Raw genomic sequence first — 20,071 nt, forward strand, 5'->3', positions numbered from 1 at the left:
GCTGGGCGCGTAATTGCACGTAACCGCGTAATGTCGTTAAACTCATTATCATACTATGTCCGTCCATGAACTGATCCATCTTACAGACTCAGACTCAGACTGACTCAGAGTGCCCGTTTTGCCCTCAGAAAAATGGGCCTCGCGCGGCCACGGTTGTTGAATTTACCTCACAGATTAAACCTGCAAAAACAAAGTTTTACTCCCGATTAATATTTTGTGAGCGTAACTCAACTTATGTCACTTAAACTCGGTTCTGGACCCGTGTACAGTGGCCGTCCCGGACGCCCACCTGCAGTGTGACGTGGAAGCGGGCATTACGGACACTGCAGTTTGTTTAACGGCCGGAATATCTCGGATCTAAATCCGTTTATCTATGTACAATATCAATCAGGGTCTATTATCAAATCTAGGGTTTGCATGCAGCTGGCCCGGTGCGTAACCGCGTAACATCGTCAAACTCATTATGTCCGTATGTCACTAATGAACCGATCTACCTGGTTACATACGAGATGTGTTACGAGATGTGTTAGAGCGCCCGCTTAGGCCAAAGCTTCAAATGTTTTGTTGAGCGTCACTTAACTTGGTTTAGTAGCTGTTTGCACATCCAATTTCCGCGCGGCGGTATTGTTACGTATGTGTTTATCCCATGACTTTCGAACCACGTTCACAAATGCACGTTGTGCAGTTGAAACAGACTCAATAGCCGCAGTCAATGGAGGACCCTTAGCCCTCAGGAGTTCGAGTCAGAGTGGCTGGGAGTTAACCGGCGACTCGGAAGCGGGTAAGTATTATCGTGCTGCTTTACATGGGCACGGACATTAAACAAGATTAGGATAGGATGCGCGAAAGGCTCCGCACGGACTCAGAGCAACCTTGGCCCTTCGAGTTAGAAAGAAAGACATCTTTAAGCGAGATGTACGGGTGCCAGATGTTTATAATGCAGAGCGCACTAGCACGATTCCTCTCATCCCCCCCTCCTCTCTGGCCTTTTCATTGCAATTTGCGTCCGTCCTCACTGTCGTTACAATTTCTTGCTATGCAATACCCGGATGATGCTGATGATCTTACCCAGCTAACAATGGAAGAGTTTGTCGGCCATTCTCGACATCTGTTCCAGCAGGTGCCGACCGAGGGCGATCTCAAGTCGGAAGTAGATTTTATCCGTTTCACGTTGGCAGGTAGGGTCGGGCCGCAGGCAGGCGAGGAACTCGACCAATGCCACATCAGCCTGAATTGCTTGCAAGGCCTTCCCCCCCTTCCCGAGACCACGGTTACTCGTGACCTTGACTCGGCTATTGGAGTATCTAATACTTTACCTTATACCAGCGCACTGGCGGTCTGGCCCCTTACTCCTTTCAAGGAGACGTTGAGAAAGGACAATCACGTCAAGAGTAAGGCATACGATGCTCAGGTAAGACGTATACTTATGATGAAGTTATACATGCTGACCATGAACCAGGGCGCCGAGATTCGCGTTCCTATGCATAAGATTCCCAACGTAGCCTTGGGCAAAGTTCAACAAAGGCACGTCGTGAGGATATTCTTCCCCCGGCTCTATAGTGCATCCTCACTTGGAGTGGGAGTGTCTCAAGCGGACTTGGCCCTTATTTATGACCGTTGTCTTCGTCCTACGATGGTGGAAGTGATCCCGGAATCAACCGACCAATGGCCGACCTCTTATGCTACTGCATACACCCAATTCAGGAATCGCTTCGGGACGCTCGCATTCGGCAGCATCGACATTCCATGGTACAGCTTGCAAGAGGTCGCACAGACCTTGCTAACCAAACTTGGGGACGAAAAGCCCGCATTCAAAGATGCCTATTTTGTGCACGAGCTGAGGGGGACGAAGAATGCCACCGTGCACAACGGGAGTGATGAACGCGAGAGACAGCTAGCTTTCGAAGACATGTTCGAGCATGTCGATGTTCGAAACTTGGTTGCGCAAGATTGGCAGGTGGATGTTGCGCTCGCCATTGGCGTACCGGGGCACGTTGTCACCTGGCGCGAGTCCTGCCACCAAGAGCTCCTGAGTCATCTCATGCCTAACGCACCCATACCACGCATCGAGCGCCTAATGAAGAACAAGGGGAATTTTCACCTTGATCGCGCGTTGCAGGTCAAAGAATTTGCCGGTTTTCGTGCAAACACAGCCAATGTTGCAGGTAGCGGGGGCATATCGTACGTGCAGGCATATTGCACTTCGAAAAACGTAACATACCAACTCAATCCTGGAGTATTCCGCCGACGTCAAGCTAAGGAGCTTCTACAAAAGGAGACGGAAGAGAAGATCGTACGGGACCTGGACGTCATGAGTGAGGTCTTTTTTGAATGCGCTGGCGAACAAGAGGGCGTGGCAGGTCGCGATGGTTGCGCCCGTTTAGAGATTCGAGTTACGCTAGACAAGGTCATGGACTCGCTGTCTGCTCTCCCTGAGGATCTTATTGGGCGTTCCGTGGTTGCAATTGACAGACGGCTGTGGTGGTGAGTGCATCTGCATGTTTTCCTTCTGCGCCCCTGAACTGATTTGTCGTCCCAGGCTGTTCGTTTATTATCGTCTGGCTGCAATCCGCCTTGTCCTCGTGAACTTGACAAAGGCAGAGGGCAGGATACGTTCCATGGACTCTACACTGGCGTTGGGAGCTGTTTGCATTTACATGATCAACGCGTGCTTCATGCGTCCTGCCGAGGGATTCGGATGGGAGGACTTGATTGAGAGATCTTGTCAACAGGCGCTTGAAGACCCCGACGACGACGCGGATGACGAAGACGCCCCTACCGTACCCATTTTGTATGACACCGGCGCATACTTCATCTGCGACATTGTGCTCAACAGGAACCCAGCGTTTCTTCGAATGCCTGTGCAACGCACGTTTGATGCAGATTCCATGGCTCGCATTTATCATAAAGCATCCATGATTGACATCCGTGCTTCGTTTACTTGGAGCACAGTTCCACTCGGCAAGCGCCTCCCCAATCCGGATCGAACGCAAAATCGCAAGAAACGGAAGACTCGCGATGTTGATGATGTCAGAGAGCCCGATCGACAGCGCTTGCGCCTTGACACAGAAATCCGAGGCGTCCGCATCAAGCCTGCTGTTCGCTTGGTAGGCAGGGACGTGGACTTGCACGTCGTCAACGGGGGCCATGAACGAGAGTTTAATGGGGCAGGTGACAATGAGGAAGGTGAACGCACGGCTAACGAGCGAGCCGCCAAAATTTACGAGCAATTGTTCCTTGACCTCATCGAGGAGGCGCCTAACCGGAAATCTGCGCAGCGTGGATCATACCTCACGATCCCTGTCGACATGCGCTGCGAGCTGGCGCGGCCAGAGCTTTTACAGACCGCGGAACTTCCATTCGAACTAGCTCAATACTGTGTCTGCACCCCAGAGCAGTGGGATATGCACTTCAATCGCCTTTTCCCCAAATCTTACGACGAAGCTGCTAGCAGTCCTGGTCGTCAAAACTATGGGAAATGTACATACTACAGCGATTATCTTGCTCTTGCTCGTGTCATATCAGGCAACGCCCTCGCCAAGACCAGGTGGGCACTAAGGGTCGAGTTCGATAAGCTCGTGTGGGTGCCATACACTCAATCGGACCGCATCTGGTCGACCAAAAACATTAACACATCCACATGGAGGGCGCTTCCTTCTGGGAAGAAAGGAGGCCCATTGATTGGCATTAACCCGAGGCGCGCCCGGGAACGGGTCACCCTGCGGGCGTTTGATCAGCCTCGTGAGGGCGACCAGCTTGCGGCAGACTCTGAGGGGGAGATGGAGGATTGAACTTGCCCGTATATAGTATACCACGGACACTCATTAATTGATACACGCATTCATTACATACTCGCGCTTTATTACGGACCTTTTGCTATGGACATCCTTTGGACTAACACCAGTAGACACCAGTAGTTTGTCGTCTTTGCTTGGCTCAACCAGCAGAATCTTACTGCCGCATCTACGTCACGGTTTGTCGAGAGTTTTGACACCTGCGGCACTCACCCATCATTGAATGCATCATGTTCTCTGGTTGCCATTTGGCATCTGACTTGGACGGAAGTTCAAATTCACTTAGAGGCGGAGTCACTGCAAAACAGGTGGTGCACAAAAACGTTGGTTACTCTCTTTCCCCCATCGTACGTTCTACGCCTTCGGTGGATAAATCTGAACAGCCCAGGGTTGTATGGAATAAACGATCTAGGTGCCTTTCTATCGTCTTCATCCATCATGATTGATCGGTTGCGTGGCTCGTCAATATCGTTCAGTTATTATAAGCGCCCACTAATGACATGGCCAAGCCAAGAGTCAGACGGTAATTCGCGAAGCTTCTGTGATGGGAAATAATTGACTGCCGAACACCATTGAAGGTACACATATTTGACGCTTGGTCCACACCTTCATCCAACTCGCAAGAAGTAATGTCATCAGTATTCGAAAGTCCTATGTGCGTATCTTTTCGGGAATGTAGCTTTCATCTTGCTGAATCTATGCCTCAGTTGTATCCCTGATCTCACTGATCAGATAATCAAAGACTCGGACAAACCGGCTGCAGCGGGCGGTTATGCCAAAATTTTCAAGTGCAGCTGGAACTCGCCTTCTGAATCTTCTCCAGTAGGTCCCTGCTAGTTGTAAACATTACCAGGTTGCAGTCCAGGTCATCAAGGTTCAGCATGATTCTGACTCGCTCAGTGAAAAAGGCGAGGAATTGAGACGAGAAATCAACTTATGGGGGCGACTTCAGAATGAACACATTTGCCTTTGCTCGGGCTCGTTCACCGTTCACGGATATGGCCCATTACCTGGCCTTGCGGCACCCTGGATCGACAGTGGAAGCCTCATTGAGTTATTGGTTAGACATCACAACATCCTGACGCGCCATGAACGTTTTCGCCTGGTGGGTGATTTTCGGTTATGATTTCGCCCCATCTAAAACCGAATTTGGTTAGCTGCAAGATATTGCCTCAGCACTGGTATTGTATGTCTGCTCCTCGCTTACGATAGTAGGCATTCTCAAGTGATCTTTTTTACTAGACTCTTTTGCAGTGGTTCACGGAAATGTAAGCGGTGTAAGTTCTCATCGAAAATCAAGGCAGGCAAGCACTAATCTCCGATGTGCCGACGTCAGCATAACATTCTGGTGGACTTGAATGGCCGTGCCTTTGTAAAGGGTAGCGGGCTTTCCACGATGCTCGATGAGATTGCGGAATCAGAATCTTACGAGACTCGTCTGGGTGATGTTGCATGGACAGCTCCCGAGTTAATGGTTGACAGTTCCAGCGGACTTCCGACGTCCCACAGCGATGTGTGGTCTTTCGGTTGCAATATGATCCATGTACTAACCTCCTTCATCGACGTTGGTATCACCGTATTTAACAACTTTCTTAGGTTCTTTCTGGGCAGGCGCCCTGGCAAAAAGCTCCAGATGACACTGTGAAGGCCCGTTTGCGTGACGACCAAGTCCCGCTATTCCCAGAAGGAATCAGCCCTCAAGATCTATCTTTCCTCCGACGATGCTTCTCACTTCGGCCTGCAGATCGCCCTTCTGCAGATCAGATCCTAACCTTTGTGCATGAAGAATCCTTGCGTTGTATACCCGGAATACCGCAGACCGTGGAAGTTACGGTCTCCGAGGTTAGTTCTTTCATTGAATCCCATCTGAACATCTTACAGACAACTAAACCACCTCAGCTCACGGTCTTTGGGAACCTGCACAGCCTAGTGGATATGACACTTTTCTTGCTGCTCGTCAACGTCCTTGCCGCATTGGTCTGCGTACAGCTCATTCGTGGTGATATGCCAGACTCGATCGCGTTGAATTTCGGACAGTTGTGGACTTCGTTCCTCGCCGTGTACCAGCTCTTTTCCTCCGAGAATTGGACGAACGCAGTCCTTTCCTTCGCTTCCACTAACACATTTAGTTCAGCTACTCGCTCTGTATCATCTATGCCCGAGTCTATTGTAGCCATATCTCCGTCCATTCTGATAGCATGATCTATTCCCCGTGCATCAGCAGTCGATGCCGCAAGCGCATCCATAGTCTCTTCAATGTTGCCGTCGAACTCGTACGTCTTCATAATCTGAAGAGGTTACTGGTGAGTAACACGGAATCTACAGAAGAGGAGGGGTAACTCAATTCCACATCACCCGCACCCGTCTCTACACTGAGCAATGTTGACTCTAGGGATCCCAGACGCTTTGAAAGCAGGTCATCCAAATGTATCTTAAACTGCAATTCTGCTAGTGCAATCGACTTGCGCTGCTGACGCAAGGCGTTTGAGAGAGGTGATCCACAGCAATGATTTCCTGATAATGACTCGCCGTCACGATTTAATGACCTCAAAGTGATGTCAGTCAACAGGTGAGATATGCGACTAAAACACCTACATCGTCATTCGGTACAATCACGCATCTTTCTCCATTCGAAAAATTTAATCACTATCTCACTCAGCACAACTCTGGGTAATAATAATATCTTGGCCCCAAATTCCCTGTGAAAACCTTTGAAAGTGTTTGAGTCCAGCACCGTCCTGCAGAGTTTCAAGGGTATCTGCAGCCTGCACGACAAGCCCAAGCATGACGTAGTCCCCTTCTATCTTCCAGGTTCAGTATAAGAGTCTTCTGAGTGGACTATGTCCAGCCGCTCCATCGCCCACCAATGGTTTTCCGACCACGAGGGAAGCAAGTCAGCATGGGAGCCAGCCTGGAACATATACAGACCGCTGCGAAGTAAGAAATTGGGAGAGTGGCGTTATATCATCATTTCGTCACATCCCGGCCTTTGCTAGTGCAGTACGGTGAGTTGAACATCAAAATGTGTAAGAGCTGCTGAATGATGCACTACGGTAGTTCCGAGGCCGAGAGGCTTTCCAACACCTTCATAGCACAACTTATACACCAGAGCTTGTCGTGCTCCCAGGATAAGTTTGCTGCAGGTTCCGACTCGGAGTCCATCAGACCCATCGCTTCCTTGCCAACCACGCGAGGTGACATCCTTGAGTGTCCCATGCCACCAGTCAACGTAAGGATGGAAAAAGAAGGGTTGGAATATTGCTGTCTGTGAATATCAGAATACAGCGACTGCGGACGAGATTTTGATGTTGATCAGTAGGTTGGCAGCGCTGATAAAGCAAGTTGGGATGACATAGTTATTGGCAACGCTGCATGAACGTAAGCGACTTCTAAACCTGCAGAACGCAACAAAAGCCACTGCCCAGCGTTATCGAACGTTGATCGTGAGTATGGGATGTACATCAACAAAAGTGACAAAATCAAATATGGAATTTTACTGATTCTATCTTGATGCCAACCTGATACACACATTGTATGCACATTAATTCGGTGTGAAATAATTCTAGGTATTTGCATGACTATGCCAGCCTGGCACGCACATTGTATGTGCATTTATTCAGTGTGAAATTGTTTGAGCCATTTGCATGACTCTGCCAGCCTGAGATACACCTTATAATGGGAGTGAAATGTTTTTGACCGCACGCAAGGGCAGAGGGTGTCAGTGATATGTTTCAAATGACTACTTTCAAAGCTCGGCATAACCGTCGTCGTCGTCGTCATCATCATCATCCTCCCCATCCTCTGCCCCCAGACCTGCGTCATCTATTACTTGGTCGATGTGCTTGCTGCGGGGCTGGTAGAACCTGCCAGGAGGCTCTGTGTTGGTGTGCTTGTAGACTGTGGCATCTTGTCGGCCACCAGCACCTGGTGGAATTGAAAGAGCGTTCCTTGAGATGTGAAACGGGAGTGTCGAGACCCGACGGAGATCGGGCACGTGTATCATTCTTCAGAATATCCTTTAGGAAGTATTGAGATCTTGGGAGGAGGGAGGGATAAGTTCGGAAGGGAGTTCGTCAGGTATGTCATTGCCATTCGGTTCTGGTGTTGTGTCAGTGATGTAAAGTAGACGATGAAACGTAAGGACGTACTGCAGCGTAGGTCCCATGCATGTGTATGTGCCTTGACGAGTTCTTTTCTCTCCTTGAGCCACCGTGAGAATTGGAGCGTGAGCTGCAGCGGCGAGCTGAGGACATCGAGGTGCGGGTGCGCGAGGGTATGCAGTGATGTACTAGGTCGTGTATGGGGGCACAAAAAGCAGTACTTTGTGGGATATTGAGCATAGGGATTAGCACGGGTATCAGAGGCCATACCCGCACCCGTACCTGGCGAAAACCCGTACCTGTCAGAGCGGGTATGAGTTTTTGGCAGGTATGACAAACTCAGACCTGCACCCGCACCCATGCGGGGTTCACCCGCAGGTACCATATATAAATAAGAAACTTATTAGATACAAAAACATTGGAAAAAACGAATCTACATTACCAATTGCAAGTGCAAATGAGCACGCAGAACAAGCACGACGAACAAGCACAAATGAGTACAAACAAAAACGAGTGCGTGCAAATGAGCACAATTGCAAGGAACCAGTGCAACAAACAAGCGCAACAAACAAGCGTGAATGAGCGAGTGCAGACAAGCCGGAACAAATGCAGACAAGTCAGAACGAACCAAAAAGAGCCGGAATGAGTGTATGCAAGCTACAATGAACCTGAGTAAGTCAGAGCGCGTGCAGACAAGCCAGAACAGACCAGAACGAGCCAGAACGAACATACACAAGCCGAAATGAGTGCAGGCAAGCTAAAATGAGTATATGCAAGTCAGAGCAAGTGCAGACAAGTCAGAACGAATACATACAAGCTGGAATGAGTTCAGACAAGCCAGAACAGACCAGAACGAGCCAGAACGAACATACACGAGCCGAAATGAGTACAGGCAAGCTCCCTACCCGTGCCAATCCCTAGTTGGGCATCAGTGTGAAGTCCCGCTTCATATTGTGAGGGACAGACTCACCACAGGAAAACCTCGCCCACACCCTTGCATCCATCTTCGATCGCTGTCTCGAGCTTTGAGACGAGCATGTCAGATAGCACAGTGAGTTCGGATATGTTGTGAAAGACAATGCGTGCGTCTGCGACAGATAGTGGGAGCTCGCAGGTCATGTAGGAGCCTTGGAATCGGGCAGATGAAAACATAAGTAGGCTGAACGTCGTACAGAGTATCATTGAAGGACCTATTTGCGTGAATCCCTGTGCCAAAGAAGTGGACAATGTTAAGGTCAGTCACACAGCACATCAAGGTTGAGCGGGACATGTGAGTCACAGAGCATTCTGTGATGCTGATGGAACCTTCAAGTTGTTACTCTCATCGTAGGTTGTGCTCTGCTTTTATCACTGAGACGTACAACTCGTTTGGCACACTAAGGACAAACCGCTTAGAATGACGTAGACATCATGTGACATGTGGTTGAAACTCAGTTTGAACTCCGATCCTCGTGAATATGAATATCGACGCGACGCGTCAAGAGGTGTGCAAAACTAGAATATCGGATATACACCCGGAGAAACTTCAGAGCCCCCCCCCCTACTGTCACGGCGTGACGATCACCGCAATTATACCATATTAGGTAGCTTAGTCACGCACTCTCAATGCAAACAAAGTCCTAGTATTGACGCGAGGGAGGAGCAAATGAGCGCGAGTAAGCTACAAATACATGAACGGGCACTTCGGAAAACACGTAGCCAAGCAAACCCAAGTGTCGATAGTGAATGGTAGGCCATCCTGGCCATCATGGTAACGTTCCCATGGAAAGAGCATGACCAAAGGACGCATATCCTCTGGCCAGATGATTGGGACTCCTGCGCAAAGGTTATAATCAAGGGAGGGCCCAGGAGGCGGTTGACTGTAAGCGAGCAATATTTATATTACATGTATAGAATTTAAAATGAAACGCACCTGTTTTGATGTGAGAATGCCACGAGTGAACGAGGGGTTGGCTCATCAGACACGTTCCGAACATGCTGCTTTTGTTTATTAGTCACGGTCTGGGCGCACTTCTTACTGCCGCGGTGGTTCCTCAATGGTATAAATTTGGCCTTCGATCCAGAGTGCAATGGAGGAGTGAGTACTCGTTTGGCACCATTCATCACAATCTGGGCAAAGTATGGCCCATCTCTGCTGAGGGCCGACCTGGACTTTGAGTTTTCCTGCCTTGAATAATCGATAGAGTGAGTCTGCAGTATTTAATTTAAGTTCGAGCGCTTCGTCGATATTGGTGAAGTCCGTTTCGATGATAGGAGGCTGCCAGTTGAGCGGATCACGATCCTCGTTATCAGACGTATTGACCGAGTAACCAGAATCATAGTCAGGAGAATAAGGTGCATAGTAGCATGTATCGGATTCTGGTTCTGGTTCTGCATGTGATGGTATTTCGAAGTCTATGAGAGGGCTTTGCGAGTGTCCGGATGAATGCTGGGTATCGAAAAACTGTGAAGGATGATTGGATCTCGGTTCCGTAGTTTGATATGAATAATGGTCATTATGCGGCGTGCTGTCATGATGCTGTTGGATGCTGTTATACAGATTGTGCTGGTTTGAATACATAATGAATAAGTCTATAGTTTTAAGAGAGTACAAGTGGTGGTGCGATGCGACAGGGATACATATGAGACGCGATGCGTATATTGATATCGACGCGTTAATGATATAAATCACGTGGCTAGTTTTTTTGCTTCAAAATCACTCGGTAGTAGGGCAGCGTCATCCCACAAGCGAGTTTTATTAAACTGTCTATCTAAATGTATTCTAGACGAGAAAAAAAACCCCTCTTCCAGTATCGAGTTAACGATTTTATGCAACTCGGAAGTCACCATCGAGAACCTCAGATACAGTGCTCTCGAAACTTCGTGTGGCTATGTTTTAAGGTTTTAAGCTTATGTAAAGTTGAGCCCTATGTTCGGGATTTTGCGAACGCACACCTCTTGCGACGCGTTGCTCAGACTTTGCTCACACCCCACTATGCCCTTCGCCCTGGCTGCCCGAGTCGTTCTCCTACTGTGTCCATCCCGACCGCCCATCAAGTTGGCAAAATGATGCGAGTGGGTAAGTCAGAGATTCACATTGTTTGGATTGCTATTGTAAGGTTATTGACTTTGCTCTGTCATATACTCGGTGACACGATGGTGCAAAGGCTATTTCCAACAATTGGGAAGTATTTTAATACATACTGTTGCCATTCCCTCATTTACGCTAGTTTGCAGGGCAGAGGCAGTCAAGGCTTGAAGCTTGAAGCACAGTCGATGACCGCATACACGCAGGTATGTAGTTTGAAAACTGAGGAATACATTTAGATTCTAATGTGTGTTGTGCTGGTGCATAATCTAGCATCGATTCATCGTTCGATCTCAATATTCGATGTCTGTTGAGTTCATGCTCACTGAGGGTGACATGATGAGTTTGCCTGTAGGTGGTACTATTTAGTACTTGCTTGTAGTCGCTTTGTCCCAAATATGTATACTCGGAGTCGTAAATCAAATCAAATGCCCTTTTCTATTTCTTGTTTTCGAGTGTGAAATAATAACAAGCCCCAGTATGCTATGGTACATGCATGACTCTCTAGCTTTAATGATGGACCTCACATACAAGGCGTGAAATTGCATACATCACGTAAATTAGCATACATACTGTGTCAACCTGCCATCAAACATCAATGCAAGCAGTCGCAAGCATCAACATTTAAGGGTGTGTGCAAACCTGGCACTAGTATGTACTATCTGGTACCTATTTTACTGATTCTATGTCGTGGTATGCTATTACATGATAATGTCACTTTTGTTGATGTACCTTTGGGTTTTCATCAAAACTTCAAAAACCTGGTATTGCCTGATTAGGCTGATGCTGACAAATTGTTTTGGGTCATGGGTGACACACCAGTGGTTTGGGAGTTTTTCACTATGCGAGATTGCTTTCAAAATGTTAGTGATAAAGTTGGAGTTTTTACTATACATTTTGACACAGTAAAGATAAAAAATTTGGATGTGTGCCAAAATCCCAGGCAAAATTCTACATTTTATGTACCATTTTGAGCGCCATAAATTATAAAGTTTTGAGCGTAGGAAAATCTTCCTCAAAATATCATGTAACTAGGGACATTTGCCGATTGCAGCATAATTAAATTTTTTGCAAGATAAAATGGGTAGGTAAAATGTGAACTTTTAGCACGAGAAAAATGACGTGGGCACTCATCGGGCATTCATCGAGCACTCGTTGGGCATTCATATTGGGTATATAATATTGTAGAGTACAAGTTTAGAGTACAGGGAGTCTGCAAGAGTACGATATAGATGCCTATCAGAATCTACTTTCCTCCACAAGGCATATTTGATCGAACTGCAAAGTGAAGCTAGTCCTAGCAGTAATCGCAATCTCAACAGTATTCTTCTTCATGTTGCACTTCGCGACAGTTATGATCTCACCACGAGATTCACCATCCAGGACCACTTTTGGTTTTTTTTTTGCGCAGTGGAGCTGGACTTAGATCACTGATGGGGATATGGTAGTGCTGAAGTACGGCTCCGGCACCATTGGATGTACAAAATACCGCAATGCAGCCATCAGGTGCGGGTCCATTGTCACCGCAGAACAGGTCAGGACAAGCTGTCGATACGAAGCAATTATGCAGTCTGCCTCCCATGAAACTTGGTGATACTTTAAGCACTGCGTGATGACGAGTCAACTTCAATGCAAACTCCTTGTTCATTAACCAACATAACGGGCCTGTAATGAAATAAGCCAAATGTTAATAAGTCTACGTTAGAGACTCACTGCTGTTTCGGGACTTCTCCTTTAGATCTGCAATGGTGTCCTCGATGTCCTCTGCATTATTAGCAACCCAGGGGTCATATGTCTTGACACCAGCAGAAAGGCTATTCGTCGAATCATGATTGTTATGGCTGGTCCAGTTGGACCACTCGCTGGAGCTGGGATCCATACTAGAACTGGATGGGACTACGGGATCAGGTGGAGGGGTCTTGCTTCAACATGGTGGCATTAGGTACAATTTCCTCTGCATCTCGCAGAAAGAGATCATGTCCGGATCTTCGAGTATTGCACTGTTTAACCTCATTCTGTATCTTAAATAGTCGTGAATAAAAATTAATACAACAATATACAATATGATCACCTAGTAGCAACGTCCTCGCGTTAAACTGTAGTGCGCGCTTGCCCATGCACAGAAATGAAGCAGGTATCTTGAGTGAGTTGGTATAGCGTGGCTCGGTAGCCCTTCTGTGCACCTCCAATAATGAAGACTTCTTTACCGATGATGTTGTGAAATGAATCCGGGTTCACGTTGGATATTTTCATGACGAATCCAATAGGAACATTGACCTGTCATATCTTAGAGACGCACGATTTGAGGAGAATAGTACTTATGAGTGAGTAATTACCCTCAGATATCTGGGTCAGGCGCGCATTTGGAAAGTCCACGGTTTGCACGATCCCTTTTGTCTGGAACTCTGGCCCATGGGCAACAGTCACGACATCTCTGGGCTTAACATCATAACCCCTCTCCTTGGTAAATTGGAGAGTCTTGAAGGGATGAATGTGCTGTACAAATGCTGCAGGGGCGTTGATCAACTGATCCTTGATATTGCCCCCAGCCCGGAACCACAGCGTGGTCCCCCCCATAGGAAACCACACCACAATCCCGCATTTCCCCATGTACTCTCCCGCACATACTTCTATCTCATCCCCGATTTGAAGAGATTCGGACTCGGGAAGAGGGTCGAAATCTGGCTGCATTGGCGGCTGGGATTGAAGTACGTGGGTTAAAGGACAACGATCTAAATAGTACTTCGATACTTCCACCTATGTAATGTCAGACAGGCTTACAGGAGGTTCTATTTACCCATACCTCTTCATTGGTGGTTTCTTGACACATGTGAAACAAGTCCCCAGACTTCTTAATGATGTGCCCTTCCAGACCTGCGTAAGCGCCCGCTACGACTCGAACCGTGTCGCCAACCCAAAAGACACGCTCAATGTCCTGGAGTCGAAATTCCAGTTCTTGTCCATGTCCATCGAGGGTGAACTTTAAGCATGCGGAGCCAGACACATGGTTTGTCGAGATGACCGTACCGATTTCTGAGCAGACTTCTCCTGTGATAGGCCTGGCTGAATCACCTACGTGCAAGAACTGCAGTGAAAAGGCCTTGAGAGTTTTCTTGAAGAAAGGTACATCCCACCCGGACTGGAGATGTAGTTGAATGTCATTAGCATGAGGGGAGGCGACCGGCTCCAGGCTGTCGCGGCGAAAGTTCTTCAGCAACAGTCCCATGTAGTACCGCTCTCCTTTGTATGACCATCCTACGACTTTATCATCCTGAAGAATGTCAGGCACTGTCTTGTCACTCGGCAGGTGAGCTCGGTTGAGCAGCACCACAGATCTCTTAGGCATGTCATAGGGGAAGTCGCGTGGGGGAATCAATACTGTGATGAAGTCATTTGATTGTTTGGGGTCAAAGACATAGCTGATGTCGCCCTTATATTTTCCCTGTGTGATCTTCACCCACCCGGGGTTGGGAAGTGTAGAGCATGAACGTTCGACTGCTGCTTGTTCTTCCTCCGAGATGTAAATATAATCTTTCATGGAGGAAGAGAGTAATTTGAGCGATGTCGCAATCGTTCTAGGGCTATCTGAGACAGCATAGAGCTGGCTTGGTATCCAAGGTGATACGGTAATTGCAAATCCATTGCTCCTGAGATGTTCAGCGACACATTGTGTGGCAGATCCTGTGATGCGTTCAGTGCCATGCTAGGTCATTAAAATATGCACTCACTGTGAACATGGAGAAGGTACATCCTGCTTGGGACCACGCTGGAGGACGAGACCGCTCTAAGACAGGTGCTTGGGGCGTTCCCATCGTACCTGTCGAAGATGTGATTGATCGCTACGGATAACCTATCCTTGGGCGACGAAGGTCCTGGCAAGCGTGTAACATTCAATGACCGCACAGAAGGGCCATCGTCACCCTCCACCTGCAAGTTGTCCTCCTCCTCCTCCTCCTCCTCCTCGTCATTATCAGATGCCTTGTCGTCGATAAAGGGATTTTTTGGCTACATGTATTTAGTATAGAAGTCATAACAAAATGAATATATTTCTTACTCTTCGGACGCGTCCGCTTTTCAAGCGACCGGCTGCCTTCGAGGCAGGCATGGATAGGGCAGAATCTTTCCACGGGGTAACGATTTTCGATGGACTGGAGGTGCCCTGGGGTATATGCCTGGCCTTCAAGGCGAGAAGATTTGCTAAGGTGAGGCTGTTATCACCGTTGCCGGAGAACAAAGCATCATGAGCTTCTTTCCAATCATCCGCGTTGTATTGATTGCCCAAGTACGAGGAAAAGGCTGCCTCCATCTGAGGGTAGGTCATCTCAGTAGTGAGGTACTGTTCCAGAACGCGCCATGCGCCGTGATCTGCCAGCGGTGATGGTGCTCTCGTCCCTGTTATATGCATAAGACAAAATACAGACAACATGATGCAACAACTAACCTTCATGATTCCTGACGCGTTTCGAGGTAGGTTCGTCATCATGAGACTCAGATGCCGTGCATTTGGACATCCTGTAGTTGACATCAATTAATTGAACATAACATATACATAATCCTGTTGCAACAGGAACACTTACAGTGCAAGTACTCTGTATTCTATCTATCCAATACCTAAAGACTATGATCTATGTCTATCTATCTATCAGTGTATTGAGTAGTGGGTGATGGAAAGAAGAGATGTTAACGCGCAGGAACAATATTTATAGTGAACGACTTAATGTGGAAGCGCTTAGCAAATACGGATGACAATTGTGGAGACAACATTGTGGTCCTCCAATGTTTTGTGCTAAGACCTAAAACAAAAGTCCTGCCCGGCCCACATATACTTGTAACTAGCATACGCGGCAACAGTCATTTTAAAGTAGCACTTAATAATACATAATAGAAATGAATTCCTATCCTATCGCTTGTGTGTACTTGAGTTTGAAAAGGTAATTTTGGTCAAAGGACGACCCTGATATACAGCACGACTATGAGTTCAAACCCAGCTGGCCGTGGGCACTGAGTATGATTTTGGGCTGAGATTGAATCTCATAGTCGTTCCATATATTAACTGCATCTGTCATTAACTTCTCTTTCTTTCCGACTTCGATCTTTTGCTCAGTGACAGTCAGTACTGTAGTCGAAAGTAACTTTGGTGCTTGAATCCGACTTCAGTGACTTTGCGCACAATAGTAAATTTAAAAATAAGCTTGACTTCGACTGAGTATGATAGTAAGTATAGTTAAGCTTTTGACTTTGACTTTTGAGTGATAGTAACTAAAATGTCAATGCTATTAATAATAGGGGCTAAGCCTGGACCGTGGCAAATCTACATATTGATGTGTAGTGTCCGATTATCGATGTGAATTGATACACTATGCGTACATTCTTTCACCATATCAGAATCTGTCTAATTTCCGAGAAGAATCACGGTGTGCATATCTTCATCACGCAACTTTTCACATCCCAATACGATGGACTTGACGTGTTCATCATGTTTTCTATTATCCACCGAGTTTCGTGCCCTCTCAAGGAATTCGCCCCTTCTCTGATCCTCGATATATTTCTCTAGTAAGAGATGAACATCATCTGGCAGGTCCTGCGGTCGATCCCCGAACTTTGAATATTCTTGCTAGACATTTCCCAATGACGCCAATGAGAATGAGTTGTATTGCCCGAGGACCTGCAGCCTAGTGAGTCAGCTTGTCTTGTCTCTGACGATAGTACTAACATATGCTATCATCGCCATTGCAATAACTAGCTGGACTATTCCCCGTACGAAGTGCTTCAGCGCTGATAGAGGTTGGCCGTCTGCTGACTTTGCAACACTGTCCTGTTTGCGACACCAGATGGAGATGGTCGGTTCTGTGTCATTTGCAGACGTTGCCCCGAAGATCAGGCTGCGGTGTGTGCTGTTGTATGTCTTCCGTTTGTCTGTCAGATCAAATTTTTTATCTCATGTAAATAGCGCACCATCACAGTTTGTACTCGGCCCGCGTCGGCATGTTGCAAGACTTGTTTCAGTGTCCCTTCATTTTTATCGAAAATGTAAATAACTCCTGTGTCACTACCCCCAACTACGAGGGTAGCCTTCCCCCCAAAAACAACCTGCTTCGGAAATGTCTTGACTGGGTTGGTATTATAGGTGCGGATACACACTGCATCATCCAGACAATGTAAGCTGAATTCATTCATGACATTGTCCATTAGGAACAGCGTTTGAGCTGCATCTACAGAAGCATACCCGCTGTAGTGACATGGTAAGTGATTATCAACAATTGATGTAAATATCACTTACATTAACAGCCCGGCATTGTTTGTAGCGATGACAACACCATCTGTGCCCCTAAGTGTATGTCTAGAATGGCCCATGGGATATTAGATGCACAGTGATCAGGTAGGTATGAACACTTACATCGGACCATCATACATGCCGAAGACCAATATGTTTCTACCTGCAGCACGGTTGAAATGTATGCTGCGCAGAATGGTAGTAGCGAGCTCGACACTGAAAATTGGTATCAATGGTCCCTTGAAGTTAAACGCCCACACTTGAATGTGTTTATCACGCGTCCCGTGCCATAACATAATGTCTCGCGTGTTGCCTCATGGCGGGTAATCCAACACGCGCAAGTTACTGGATCCGCTGGGTTTCGAAGGGCTGTGGTTTGAGGTGGGATTGGGAGCTGAGCTCGCCTTTTAAGGTCCCAAATCCTCATTCCGTCAGATCCTGGGACGTAATAAGTCAAGTCCTATTTCATCATGCATATTGAACTCACCCCCACTTGCTAACATACACCCATTGCGAGAGACCACTAAGCAATTGATGGTGTTCTTATGCCCGACAAGGCGCCCTTCGAGGTGATAATCATTGGAATGACTGGTGGGGAGTAAAAACATTGGAGGCATTAAAGTAGGTCCATCCATCGATGTCTTGAAGGACTTATATTGACTGACCGACACAATAAGGTTCATAACAAACTGGACGACAATCAATAATGACATCCTGCCTAACAACATTATCCTGGTAGGCATCCGATCAACACCTGAGCTAAACCACCCATATAAAAATGTCTTCTTGGCTCAGTTGGGTATCAGGTCAGTCATGCATTTATCCTCCGTGCCTGTCGCTCCTTTTTATGAGCCTGAAGGCCCTCCCCAGGCCCTCCCATTATTGACGTATCACACAGAGATGTTTTGTCCAACGACAATGTTAATCTCGATATCTTGGCAAGAAGAAATTGTATTCTTCCCTTGTAGTCTCAAACTCACAAGGCGGACTCCAACGCCTTCACGCGTGTTCACTACCCCGTCTCGTGCAGTGACACCCATCCCTTCTAGCTCACCTACCCCCAAAGTCGCCAAGGCTGTCTCATTTTCTGCAGAGCAGATCAGCCAGGTGTCAATTGGTTCTTCTTTGTCATCCATAGCTTCCCATGAATACAAAATCTCCAAACCAGATGGTGAGGCTGGACGTCCTAGCTGTGGTGGATACAACCTGGAAAAGGCACTCAAGTGGGATGCTGGCCGCTTCAAGGCATTTAAGGTGAGCTGGCACTTAAGTAATGAGATCCCCTTGAAACTAATGGCATTAGGAGTGTGTTTACGCTTTGATCCAGAAACACTGTGACACTAGCAAGAGCAAGACATCTCAAACCCCTGCCGTGATAGTTGCAGTCCAGACAGAGGTACATCTAGAATTTCTACATCTGTTTGATACTAACTTCGTTTGGGGTCCTATCTCACTTTTCAGAACTTAATGATTATGATGGCTGTTGGCCAATTGGAGATATAATTCAGATGCAGCTGAAAAACACCACTGCGAAGCAGCGACAAAAGCATATGAAATAGCAGTACACAAATAACCTATGAACGCACAATGTGGCTTTTTTGGTGATAATCGAAGAACAATTTGAAACGACTGATACCTAATAAATTACTAACGCGCTGCGTGTTGTGATTACTTGTACATTATTAATAGAGTTGTAACAATGTTGTAGTCGCAACTGGTCACTGCAACGCGGCCGTTGACATTAGGTGAGCTCTCTTCAGATAAAATTCGTGCTACTGAATGATTTGAATTGCAAGATGTCCCGCCTAATGTCTTATTTCTTTTTGGATGGTGCAGAATATGATCCAGTCACCCCAGTTGTAGAGTCTTACCCTCTCAACGAGCTTTGTCCAGCAGCTGCCATGCATACGTATCCCCCCTGGCCTGTTATCTCTGCCAGTTTAGATCCTTGTACATCAGCAACACCATCATCGCCCGCTACATCACTTGGCGAAGAGTTCGCGATGGATTTATTTGATAACCCCTGGGGACCTGCTTGTAGGAAGAGAGATGACGATGACCAGCCGGTGGGTCATCACATACTTCTTTGCTTTTCTGAGCTAACAAATATTCAGCCAAATCAAATATTCCTCAAAGAAGTCAATCAGTCGTCCAGACTGCGGGATAATGTGCATGAGTTACAGTTCTCCAAGCACGATCTTTTGCTCCGCAAGCGGCAAATACAGGTACACTCATTAAATATCTCCTGTGTTCATACCTGACTAACTTTCAGACCAATGCCAACTTGCAAGAATCGAATTTGTGATCTGTCATCACACAGTATCAAGAACACCAGGAATTCCTCGAGCGTGGCAAAGCCGATGCCCTCACATCATTGAATGAGAATCATCATAATGAACTCGCCGACTTGCAGGTAGGGTTCTTGTCCCCATGATGTTGATATCCTGACTTTCTGCACCAGAATCGGATGGCGTTGGGTTTACGTGAAGCACAACAGGAGGCATGCACAGAATGAGATATCCTACTAGCTAAACAAGACGCTTTCTTTCAATATGAAGCTAAGGTGGCTCAAGGGAAATTGTTGGCCGAGAAAGAAGCCGAGTTAGCCCGCCTCGCTTCCGGGTATAGCAGCAAGATAGCTTCATTGGATGTGCATATCGACATGTTCACATGTGGAGCTTTCCTGATATATTTACAGAGCCAAATGTGACAAGCAAACATCACAAGGTCCTCTCCCTCCCTCCCTTCATGGCGCCATGCTGTAGGCAAAAGACCTGTTGCCACATGCACAAATATTGTTGGCTTTTCGATAGTAAGCTCATGCCTCTATTGTACA

At 47.1% G+C, this 20,071-nt stretch overlaps 8 protein-coding genes across 8 annotated transcripts; 6 read left to right on the forward strand and 2 right to left on the reverse strand.

The window, feature by feature from the left end:
- Positions 1–1,450: 1,450 nt before the first annotated feature.
- On the forward strand, positions 1,451–2,488 carry DFJ58DRAFT_661767 (uncharacterized protein; the record flags this gene model as incomplete). The annotated part of the gene is made up of 1 exon (XM_041382244.1): positions 1,451–2,488. The coding sequence occupies one exon, from the start codon at positions 1,451–1,453 to the stop codon at positions 2,486–2,488; it is 1,038 nt and encodes a 345-aa protein (XP_041242921.1).
- Positions 2,489–2,915: 427 nt separating this feature from the next.
- On the forward strand, positions 2,916–3,791 carry DFJ58DRAFT_661763 (uncharacterized protein; the record flags this gene model as incomplete). The annotated part of the gene is made up of 1 exon (XM_041382243.1): positions 2,916–3,791. One exon carries the CDS (start codon positions 2,916–2,918, stop codon positions 3,789–3,791), a length of 876 nt encoding a protein of 291 aa, XP_041242922.1.
- A 632-nt stretch (positions 3,792–4,423) lies between these two features.
- On the forward strand, positions 4,424–5,996 carry DFJ58DRAFT_886729 (kinase-like domain-containing protein; the record flags this gene model as incomplete). The annotated part of the gene is made up of 8 exons (XM_041394661.1): positions 4,424–4,449; positions 4,502–4,616; positions 4,648–4,899; positions 4,959–4,980; positions 5,037–5,071; positions 5,131–5,337; positions 5,391–5,636; positions 5,676–5,996. The coding sequence occupies 8 exons, from the start codon at positions 4,424–4,426 to the stop codon at positions 5,994–5,996; spliced, it is 1,224 nt and encodes a 407-aa protein (XP_041242923.1).
- Positions 5,997–7,539: 1,543 nt separating this feature from the next.
- On the reverse strand, positions 7,540–10,454 carry DFJ58DRAFT_886737 (uncharacterized protein; the record flags this gene model as incomplete). Its single annotated transcript, XM_041394662.1, has 8 exons — positions 7,540–7,718; positions 7,943–8,193; positions 8,800–8,811; positions 8,865–9,100; positions 9,495–9,554; positions 9,603–9,753; positions 9,807–10,003; positions 10,041–10,454. The coding sequence occupies 8 exons, from the start codon at positions 10,452–10,454 to the stop codon at positions 7,540–7,542; spliced, it is 1,500 nt and encodes a 499-aa protein (XP_041242924.1).
- A 406-nt stretch (positions 10,455–10,860) lies between these two features.
- DFJ58DRAFT_792934 (uncharacterized protein) lies at positions 10,861–11,404 on the forward strand. The gene is made up of 2 exons (XM_041390380.1): positions 10,861–11,167; positions 11,235–11,404. The coding sequence occupies exons 1-2, from the start codon at positions 10,943–10,945 to the stop codon at positions 11,328–11,330; spliced, it is 321 nt and encodes a 106-aa protein (XP_041242925.1). The 5' UTR covers positions 10,861–10,942; the 3' UTR covers positions 11,331–11,404.
- Positions 11,405–12,657: 1,253 nt separating this feature from the next.
- Positions 12,658–15,472, reverse strand: DFJ58DRAFT_729045 (uncharacterized protein; the record flags this gene model as incomplete). The annotated part of the gene is made up of 6 exons (XM_041385688.1): positions 12,658–12,883; positions 13,261–13,718; positions 13,765–14,642; positions 14,690–14,966; positions 15,016–15,353; positions 15,403–15,472. 6 exons carry the CDS (start codon positions 15,470–15,472, stop codon positions 12,658–12,660), a joined length of 2,247 nt encoding a protein of 748 aa, XP_041242926.1.
- A 2,576-nt stretch (positions 15,473–18,048) lies between these two features.
- On the forward strand, positions 18,049–18,738 carry DFJ58DRAFT_729047 (uncharacterized protein; the record flags this gene model as incomplete). The annotated part of the gene is made up of 3 exons (XM_041385689.1): positions 18,049–18,489; positions 18,539–18,631; positions 18,697–18,738. 3 exons carry the CDS (start codon positions 18,049–18,051, stop codon positions 18,736–18,738), a joined length of 576 nt encoding a protein of 191 aa, XP_041242927.1.
- A 305-nt stretch (positions 18,739–19,043) lies between these two features.
- On the forward strand, positions 19,044–19,750 carry DFJ58DRAFT_729048 (uncharacterized protein; the record flags this gene model as incomplete). The annotated part of the gene is made up of 4 exons (XM_041385690.1): positions 19,044–19,301; positions 19,350–19,460; positions 19,556–19,648; positions 19,697–19,750. 4 exons carry the CDS (start codon positions 19,044–19,046, stop codon positions 19,748–19,750), a joined length of 516 nt encoding a protein of 171 aa, XP_041242928.1.
- Positions 19,751–20,071: the final 321 nt, after the last annotated feature.

This window comes from Suillus subalutaceus (assembly GCF_016647625.1).
Source record: "Suillus subalutaceus strain FC151 chromosome Unknown DFJ58scaffold_67, whole genome shotgun sequence".
Taxonomy (NCBI): Eukaryota; Fungi; Basidiomycota; class Agaricomycetes; order Boletales; family Suillaceae; genus Suillus; species Suillus subalutaceus.